The 10,995-nt window shown below is 34.2% G+C and overlaps 1 protein-coding gene across 1 annotated transcript in view; it reads right to left on the bottom strand.

Annotated features, from left to right (window-relative positions):
• Window positions 1-821: 821 nt before the first annotated feature.
• Window positions 822-10,995, bottom strand: part of plxna1a (plexin A1a) — a 275,583-nt gene continuing 265,409 nt past the window's right edge. The window contains exons 29-32 of the mRNA XM_073822714.1: window positions 9,462-9,631; window positions 9,157-9,369; window positions 8,891-9,041; window positions 822-2,239 (exon numbers count right to left, since the gene is read on the bottom strand). Of these exons, the coding sequence (XP_073678815.1) occupies window positions 2,144-2,239; window positions 8,891-9,041; window positions 9,157-9,369; window positions 9,462-9,631 (630 nt within the window). The 3' untranslated portion in view covers window positions 822-2,143. The remainder of the gene's footprint in view (window positions 2,240-8,890; window positions 9,042-9,156; window positions 9,370-9,461; window positions 9,632-10,995) is intronic.

Raw genomic sequence — 10,995 nt, 5'->3', positions numbered from 1 at the left:
CTGTGGAAGATACGTTGTAGAGAGTTGTGGAGGCCTGCTCCTGGTTGATTAGGAGAAATCGCAATGTCATAAAATCAATAACGTAAACCGTAATCCCAAAATAAATAAATGTGTAAAGAGTGATTCCTTATTACTTTCCCAGCTGGAACGAACCCTGACGTATGGCTGAGGTAACAAACGTTCGGTTGGTGCGCCTCGCTCTTTCTCTCGTTGGGTTTCTGACCTAAATCTTTCAAAGACGTTTCCTTCGCATCTCAGAAAGTCTACTTCTGCTTTAATCTCAGTGGAAAGCCAAAGGAGGGAAGGCTTTCTCTTGTTTGAACACGACTGACTTTAAGAGAACTGCTGCAGCACATGAAAGCGAGTCACTGCAACACACATCCTCGCAGAGTTACCGACGCTCGCAAGAGAGAAGATAAAGAGAAACTCCGAAAAACAACCAAGATGGCGAAGAAAAGTAGCAGAGCTTGACTTTATCTGCTTGATACCCCTGAAACAGTTTGAGAATCGCTTCACATTTGTATTTGTAACACTGCAAAATCTTGATGCAAACGAGTTAGCGGACTGCTGAATTAAGAAAAAGCGCACAAAAACATCAAATAAAAATGGCACGAGGAGGCCAAGTAGCTTATGAGCTCAAATTGAACGACAAAATAAATACAAACACTCCATTAAAAGCTTCTAGTGCTGACTTGATGGGCGTTTAAGAACGTGTTGCCACCTTTTTAAGATGGGTAGCATTCATTAAAAACACGTTCTTTGTTAAGCTTTCAAAAAGCGGAGACTGCTAAAAGAGAAGTGGAACTGCATGGACTTAACATTTGCTACATTTACTGTGACGTCACTGAAGCTTCTCGGAATGTGACATCAACAGTAACGGAACACATTCGTCGGTTCTTCAATCTCAAGTTTTCCTTCATTCTAGACTGATTTGTGCAAAAATGACCGAGGCTTAAGAGTGCTCACGACTGAATATGAGAAACTAACACAAGATGAAAACAGCCAATTATTAATCATCGATCGAGTTTTCCTACGGAATAGCAAACAATGTCCTCAAGTGGCTTTCAGACTGAAACCATAATAGCAATAAAGGTTGAAAAAAGTGTACAAACTAAATATACAGATTCATCCACCAACTAAACAATGAACCTTTTGTTTTTCACGAGGGCGATTTCCCTCAAAAACACTAGGTACCACGTGGGAACACATTTGTCTGAGTTTGTTCTTTTTTGCACATTTTTTTCACTCTCAGTTCTTCAGTCACTACTAGGGTAGTCAACATTTAAATCAAAGCACATTTTTTATCTAAAGAAAATCGTTTTTTGCACTAAACAACATTCAAATAAAACATGGCACAGGACATTTTTTTCGATATTTTTTTGTTTTGTTTCATAGTTCAGTCTTTGTTTCACATATCAAATTCAACTTATTCTTTTCTATGTTAAAATGGAAAACTTTGTACGCATCTTTTCACTCTTTTTGTATAAAAATGCAGTTGTATTTATATATCTATACACATTTATATATATATTTATATCATTTTCATTTGTTGTAGTTCCTGTAAATTGTGCAAATTCAGCAGTAACACAAGTGGCAGGAGACTGGAGTGAGCGAGTTGTTTGATCAACCCAAAGAGTTGATGTTTAAAAAATGTTTAAAGTAAGCGCTAGAACAAAATTCTGTTTGTGGGGACGAAAAAAACACCGCTTTTATCCTTCATGGGCTTTAAGGTCTTCTGGCTCATAATACAAGACATCCTTGGTGAGTAAAAGCACACAAGCGTGGCTCAACACACACTCCAAAAATGATAAAAATCCAAAAAACGAAGTCCTCATAAGTTGGAATGGACGTGGCGTCCGGGGAGACATTCTGGTGGGTGTTGAGTTCAAAGGAAGTGATGAAAGAGGATTTCCACCCTGGGCTGAGGGGTCTCCAGTGTACTGCTTCTGTCCTTGCAGTCCGTTAGCTTAGTGTGTGTGTGTGTGTGTGTGTGTGTGTGTGTGTGTGTGTGTGTGTGTGTGTGTGTGTGTTTGTGTATGTGTGTATGTGTGTGTGTGTATGTGACTGTGGGTGAGGCTCGGGGGCGGGGTCAGGAGGTCGGAGGGAGCCAGCTGAGGTGGGCGGAGAGACGGGGAGGGGGTCCTCAGCTTGCCAGAGCCATGGTGTCGATAACCTGTTCCAGTTTACTGCGCAGTCTCTGTCGCCGAGCTAACTCGTCCTTCTGTAGTGCGGACAGGATCTGTAGAGGAGAAAATGAGCTCAGATTAGAGTGTTTTTATGGTTTAGTTGGTACTTATATAGCTGGTTTACATTTCCCATAATACTCTCTAAGGTAGCAGAAGAACAATAAAACACACAAAGCCTTAATTACGCACTTTATGTGGGTTTTTGCTCTTTATTTTGTTGCACAGGTGCTTGAAATGCTTCCTGTGTTGGTTAGGATGTAAACAATTATTCATTATATCGCAATTACGATTTCTAAACTAGTAAGTAACTTCCTAAGAGGACTAAAACTTGAAATAATGAACTTGATTTTATGCAATGGGAATTGATTGGATTGTGAAAAGGTGCTGGGGGAGGGGCTAAAAACAGAAGGGCTTGATGATGTCATCTGAAAGGAACAGTCGTTTCAGAAGCAGAGCAAATTTAAATTTTATGGTTCAGAAGAATATTTTTGATAATGTTAAAGGGATTATTCATCTAAATATGTCTAAATATGTATAAAGTTGTTATTTTTGTTTTCTTTGCGCACAAAAAGTGGTCCTTAAATGTGTCAGTTGCATTGCTGTCTATGCAGTGTCAGAAAACTCTCGGATTTTATCAAAAATATCCTAGTTTGTGTTCCGCAGATGAATGAAGGTCTTATAGGTTTGAAACGACAAAAAAGTTAAGTAAGTAATTAATGACAGAATTTTTTTTTTCTGGGTGAACTTTTCTTTTAATTTTGAAGGAGAAGTTCAATTCCAGAACAAAAATGTACAGATAATGTACTCACCTCCTTGTCATCCAAAATGTTCACGTCTTTTTTTCTTGAGTCATAAAGAAATTATGTTCTTTAAGGGGAATTTTTCTTCATACAGTAGACTTCTATGGTGCCCCAAGATTGAACTTCCAAAATGCAGTTTAAATGCAGCTTCAAACAATCCCGAATGCGATTGTAAATGATCCCAGCAAAGGAAAAGGGTCTTATCTAGCAAAACGATTGTTTTTTGTTGTTGTTTTTGATTACAATTTATATACTTTTTAACCTCAAACGCTCATCTTGTCTTGCTCTGCCTGCCTGTTTTTCCTGTTTAAGACAGTTAGGGTATGTCGAAAGAAAACTTTTTTTCTACTCAACCTCAAAAATCATTTCAAAATCGTCCTACATTGCTGCAGAAGTTAGCAGTGTGAACACGCAAAAAAGATCAAACACCCTTAACAAAAAAGGTAAAACAGCGTTGTAGAATGATTTTGAAATTGAGGGAGAAAATGAGATGGGAGTTTTTCGGCATACTCTAACTGTCTGGAACCGCAAAATCAGAGTTCAGGCAGAGCAAGACAAGACGAGCGTTCAAGGTTCAAAAGTATATTAATTATTATTTAATTGAAAGTAATTAAAAAAGAAATAATCGTTTTGATAAGACCCTTCTTCCTCAACTGGGATTGTTTAGAACCCCATCTGGGATCTTTTGAAGCTGCATTTAAAATGCATTTTGGAAGTTCAAACTCGTGGGCACCATAGAAGTCCACTATATGGAGAAAAATCCTGAAATGTTCTCCTCAAAGAACAATTTCTTTAAAACTGAAGAAAGGAAGACATGAACATCTTGGAGTACATTATCTGTAAATTGTTGTTCTGGAAGTGAACTTCTCCTATAAAGAAGGTGGGGTTCAAACAAGTCAAGATCTTTAACCACTTGGCTTCATCACTTCCTTTGGGTAGGTGTCTGTCTGCTGACAGAAATGCAAATGTGCCGCTTAAAACTTGTTTGCAAAACAGCGTGTGATGCCAACACCCATCTGTTTGGTTTAACCAAAAGCAAGTGTCTAAATGTAAAGGAAACGGCGAAGAAAATAATCTCCAACACCCTAAGCGTCAGATAATGGACTGCTAATTTCCCTCCTGTTTTCACGCAGGTTCAGCGAGGGTGTTCGTGTGGACACGTGTGCATCTGGATAATAAAGACTAATGAACATAAACGGCTGTTTAAAACGCAACCAGCTGCAGTGTATTAATGTCAGACAGAGAAAGGGAGAGTGGTTTCATAGAGAGCCGAGATGATGTTTGATGAGTTGTGTTAGACTAAACTCTCCCGAAGGTAAGGAAATAGAGGACGGAAATGAAATCGTTTAGAAAGAAACAAGGCTAGCTGCTAACTATGGACACCTTTTTATATCTGCTTAATGGGTGAAGAAACACAGTTGCGAATGTAGGAATAATTGTGCAGACCCACTGTGTCTATTTCTTTTCTTCTCACTAAAACACACACACATTCCCTCATTTCTGTGAGGTAGAACTAAATGGTCTCCTTCGGCGGCTCATTATCTCTCCATTTATCCAGCCTGGCTGGAATGAGTCACTGCTTTTGACACATGATCTCGTGTGTGCTGTCAGATGGCGTTATGTGTGAAGGGCTACATGGATAATACTGTATCTGAGTGGCCATGTATTAAAAGTGTTAGATTTCAGATTTTGCCTTTTTAACAGCCTATTCTAGTCCGCTTTGGTCAAAATCTGATGAACTAGTCAAAGTAGCCGCCATATTTTTTAATCTTTTTCTTAATATCTTCAGAATTATGACTGTGTTTTAGTACTACGTTAAATAAGTCAATTACGAGAATAAAGTCTAAATATTTTGAGAATAAAGTCAAAATGACAATAATAAAGTCAAAATATTTTGACAATAAAGTCAAAATGATGAGAATAAAGTCAAAATGTTTTAAGAATGAAGTCAAAATTACGAGAATTGCTTATTGCTGTTTTTGGATAGCTGGCGCACTACAAATAGGCCTAATCAATGCAATCCAAGATGTGAAATATTATTTTCAAGTATACTGTCTGTGCGAGTATAAGACATAATATGATATCTGCTAATAATCCCACATATATTCAAATCAATTCCGGTGGTCTGGTGCTCCCAATCCGGCTATTTGCATGTGCAGGCTATACTCTCAAAAGTAACTTTAACTGCTACAATTTAAATCTTGTAATTTCAACTTTATTCTCAAAACATTTCGACTTTATTCTCAAATTATTTAGACTTTATTCGAAATGTTTTAAAAATAAAGTCGACATGTTTTGAGAATAAAGTCGAAATTACGACAATAAAGTCAAAATGTTTCAAGAATAAAGTCTAAATGTTTTGAGAATAAAGTTGAAATTACAAAATGTTATTCTTTAATTACATTTCAATTTTATTCTTGTAATTTCGACTATACTTGAAACATTTCCACTTCATTCTTGAAACATTTCGACTATATTCCTCAAACATTTCGACTTTATTCTTGAAAATTTTGACTTTATTCTTATCATTTCAACTTTATTCTCGAAATCTTGACTTTATTCTCAAAACATTTCAACTTTATTCTCGAAACATTTCAACATTATTCTCGAAACATTTCGACATTATTCTCGAAACATTTCGACATTATTCTCGAAACATTTCGACATTATTCTCGAAACATTTCGACATTATTCTCGAAACATTTCGACATTATTCTCGAAACATTTCGACATTATTCTCAAAACATTTCGACTTTGACTTTATTTTTGAATATTTTGACTTTATTCTTGGAAATGTCAACTTTATTCTCATAATTTCTACTTTATTCTGGTATTTTAATTCTCATAATTTTTTGTTTATTCTCATAATTTCGACTTTATTCTCCAAACATTTTGACTTTATTCTAGTAATTTCGACTTTATTCTCCAAACATTTCGACTTTATTCTCAAAACAGTACTGCTTTATTCTCAAAATATTTTTATGACTTTATTCTCGAAACAATTCTACTTTATTCTTGAAACAATTCGACTTTATTCTCAAAACATTTCGACTTTATTCTCAAAATATTACGACTTTATTCTCAAAACAATTCTACTTTTTTCTTGAAACAATTCAACTTTATTCTCTAAACATTTTGACTTTATTTGTGAAACAATTCAACTTCATTCTCGAAACAATTTGACTTTATTCTCGAAGCATTTAGTTTTTATTCTCATAATTTCAATTTTATTCTTGAAACTGCATTTTCTTTTCTCATTTCAACATTATTCTCGAAACATTTCGACATTATTCTCGAAACATTTCGACATTATTCTCGAAACATTCCGACATTATTCTCGAAACATTTCGACATTATTCTCGAAACATTTCGACATTATTCTCGAAACATTTCGACTTTATTCTCAAAACATTCCGACATTATTCTCGAAACATTCCGACATTATTCTCGAAACATTCCGACATTATTCTCGAAACATTTCGACATTATTCTCGAAACATTTCGACATTATTCTCGAAACATTTCGACATTATTCTCGAAACATTTCGACATTATTCTCGAAACATTTCGACATTATTCTCAAAACTTTTCGACATTATTCTCGAAACATTTCGACATTATTCTCGAAACATTTCGACATTATTCTCGAAACATTTCGACTTTATTGTCAAAACATTCCGACTTTATTCTCGTAATTTTGACTATTCTTGAAACATTTGACTTTATTCTTGAAAATTTTGACTTTATTCTTGAATATTTTGACTTTATTTTTGAATATTTTGACTTTATTCTTGAATATTTTGACTTTATTCTTGAATATTTTGACTTTATTCTTGGAAATGTCAACTTTATTCTCATAATTTCAACTTTATTCTGGTATTTTAATTCTCATAATTTTTTGTTTATTCTTATAATTTCGACTTTATTCTCCAAACATTTCGACTTTATTCTCAAAACATTACTGCTTTATTCTCAAAATATTTTTATGACTTTATTCTCGAAACAATTCTACTTTATTCTTGAAACAAGTCGACTTTATTCTCAAAACAATTCAACGTTATTCTCTAAACATTTTGACTTTATTCTCAAAACATTTCGACTTTATTCTCAAAACAATTCTACTATTTTCTTGAAACAATTCAACTTTATTCTCTAAACATTTTGACTTTATTTGTGAAACAATTCAACTTCATTCTCGAAACAATTTGACTTTATTCTTGAAGCATTTAGTTTTTATTCTCATAATTTCAATTTTATTCTTGAAACTGCATTTTCTTTTCTCATTTCAACATTATTCTCGAAACATTTCGACATTATTCTCGAAACATTTCGACATTATTCTCGAAACATTTCGACATTATTCTCGAAACATTTCGACATTATTCTCGAAACATTTCGACATTATTCTCGAAACATTTCGACTTTATTCTCAAACATTCCGACTTTATTCTCAAAACATTCCGACATTATTCTCGAAACATTCCGACATTATTCTCGAAACATTTCGACATTATTCTCGAAACATTTCGACATTATTCTCGAAACATTTCGACTTTATTCTCAAACATTCCGACTTTATTCTCAAAACATTCCGACATTATTCTCGAAACATTTCGACATTATTCTCGAAACATTTCGACATTATTCTCGAAACATTTCGACATTATTCTCGAAACATTTCGACATTATTCTCAAAACTTTTCGACATTATTCTCGAAACATTTCGACATTATTCTCGAAACATTTCGACATTATTCTCGAAACATTTCGACTTTATTGTCAAAACATTCCGACTTTATTCTCGTAATTTTGACTATTCTTGAAACATTTGACTTTATTCTTGAAAATTTTGACTTTATTCTTGAATATTTTGACTTTATTTTTGAATATTTTGACTTTATTCTTGAATATTTTGACTTTATTCTTGAATATTTTGACTTTATTCTTGGAAATGTCAACTTTATTCTCATAATTTCAACTTTATTCTGGTATTTTAATTCTCATAATTTTTTGTTTATTCTTATAATTTCGACTTTATTCTCCAAACATTTCGACTTTATTCTCAAAACATTACTGCTTTATTCTCAAAATATTTTTATGACTTTATTCTCGAAACAATTCTACTTTATTCTTGAAACAAGTCGACTTTATTCTCAAAACAATTCAACGTTATTCTCTAAACATTTTGACTTTATTCTCAAAACATTTCGACTTTATTCTCAAAACAATTCTACTATTTTCTTGAAACAATTCAACTTTATTCTCTAAACATTTTGACTTTATTTGTGAAACAATTCAACTTCATTCTCGAAACAATTTGACTTTATTCTTGAAGCATTTAGTTTTTATTCTCATAATTTCAATTTTATTCTTGAAACTGCATTTTCTTTTCTCATTTCAACATTATTCTCGAAACATTTCGACATTATTCTCAAAACATTCCGACTTTATTCTTGAATATTTTGACTTTATTCTTGGAAATTTCAACTTTATTCTCGTAAATTTCAACTTTATTCTGGTATTTTGATTCTCATAATTTTTAGTTTATTCTCATAATTTCCACTTTATTCTCGAAATCTTGACTATCTTGACTTTATTCTCAAAACATTTCGACTTTATTCTCAAAACATTTCGACATTATTCTTAAAACATTTCGACATTATTCTTTAAACATTTCGACATTATTCTCGAAACAGTCATCTCGTAATTTTGTATTTTTTTTATTTTTTAACGTGGCACTAAAACACAGTCGTAAGAATAGCATACTACACACTATTTTTCATTATGGTTAATTGCATTTTATTATTTGTATTTAGCATCTGTAGCATATATAAATAACAGTACACATACTGTTCTGCGCAGTATGCTAGTATTCCATTCAGAAAACAGCCTTTCTTTTCTCACCTCGTCTTTGTACTTGGTGATGTAGGAGTAGATCTCGTGGAGGGCGCTCATGCTGTTAAACTGGCTCAGGTGGAGTCTGGACTGCTCCGCGAGATAAGCGCTCATGTCCTGATCACTGATGGCGGGCATGCGCGCAATGTCTGAGTAATACCTGCAGGATGGCAAAACAGCAGGTCCAGATGAGTGTGATGATTTGGGGTCTTTGAAGGTTATAATTACAGACTAATAAGGGCATTTTATGCTTAGCAAGATCTCATTTCACTCACCTTTCTACCCAGTTTTTGTAGTTGGGAATATCTTTAGCGTAAAGCAGCTTATTGGAGGGGGAATCTTTTCCGAGCTTGTGTTCAGATGTAGAGCAGGAGTCCATGAAGGTTTGGGCCACTACAGAGAGACATGCATCTGTGATGCTGTTCTTGTGGATGTCGAACACAAACTGAGGGTTCTTGATCACATTCACCCAGAACCTTAATGGCAAACTGAGGACGAGGGGAAGGAAAAAGGTAGATAATGAGATCACAAAACAGTAATTTCTTGAAAAAAAAAAAATTTAAGCAGTCCCGCTCCTCACCAGTTGCTCTTCCAGGTGTGTCGAACATCTGAATCTGTGATTTGGTGTTTGTCCGCCTGCTCATCCAGGAAGTCAAACATGTATTTGATGGCGAGAGGGAGGGCACTGCCACGGTGAGCCGTGCTGAATATCGTCTCAAACAAATCATCAACGAATTTCTGTAATGTACCCTGTAGAGAAAGAAGAAAAACAGAAATGTCTTACCTGAGTTTTATTAATAATATGACTGTCAATGTCCCATTTTAATATGAAATCAATGTTAAATCTGATTTTGCCCTAAGCTTTTGACATTATGTTGCTTCCTAACAGCAAAATTACATACTGTATGGCAGCAACATAAAAAATGTGAATAAAAATGAATGGGTATTAATACTTTCGCACTGAAAGTATTAATACCCATTCATTTTTATTCACATTTTTTATGTTGCTGCCATACAATATAATGGCAAAGCAAAAAACTTTAATTTTTGCAAATGTATTAAAAATAAAAGACTTAAGTGATTCCATTGCATAAGTATTCATACCCTTATCTGGGACAGTTGAAGTTTAGCTCAGGAGCATGGCTTCAAGGTGCTTCAGCTAAATACTGAGTTAAGCTTATGAATACTGTACTTATATCAGTTTTTTATTTTTAACACATTTATGAAGTTGTGACAATTCTGTTTTTGCTTTGTCATTAAGGTGCAGACTGATGTTTAAAAAAAGTAATTTAAAACAGTTTAACATAAGGCAGCAACATAACAAAACGCGAAAAAGAAATGCAAGGCACTGTACATTAATCATAGAAAAATTAAACAAAATTCTCCTTAACATTAAATACTGGAATTGCTTATTGTTACCATTAACTTAACAAATATTAACAAGAAATATTAACAAAACATCAACAAATTATGGGACATGTTTTTGCTTTCTGTTTTAAAAGTTCAATAATGCACAATATTATGTTTTTTGCATATTATTAATTACATTTTACAATTACATTCATTAATTTTTTTTCTTCCTCAAGCTGACAATCACAGTATTCCAGAAATTTGGCCATCACAAAAAGCCTAAAAACATAACGATTCGAAGATACTAGAACTTTCTCAGCTGCAAACCTCTCCTATTGATTACAACGGCTACTTGCACAAAATCGCTGCTTGCGAAAACTTACTATAGGTCTAAAATCGCTAAAGAGCCTGGAGCAGCCGAACCGGAGATGTCGGTTTATTCATCATGTCTGAGAGCGGGAGAACAGCAGTGGCTCTCAGATAATATGGAGTGTGTTGATTAGGATGCTGGTGTGTGTGTGTGTGTGTGTGTGTGTGTGTGTGTGTGTGTGTGTGTGAAACAGACAGACACAGTCCGCGAGGTTTCCCAGCATTCATTCCGCGCTCTGTCACCACGCACCATGAAGCACTCGATCCACAACAAATTACCTGTCTCCTGCTGTTCTCTTCCGCTCCTGCATTACATTTATCTATCGTTTTCTATTATGTATCAAAATTGACCACCCGAGAGGCTTGTAAACATATTCTGATTTCATTTTTTCCCT

The sequence above is a fragment of the Garra rufa genome, chromosome 18 (genome assembly GCF_049309525.1).
Source record: "Garra rufa chromosome 18, GarRuf1.0, whole genome shotgun sequence".
NCBI lineage: Eukaryota > Metazoa > Chordata > Actinopteri > Cypriniformes > Cyprinidae > Garra > Garra rufa.
Note: the sequence above shows the minus strand (reverse complement) of the source record. Positions and strands in the feature narration are given on the sequence as shown.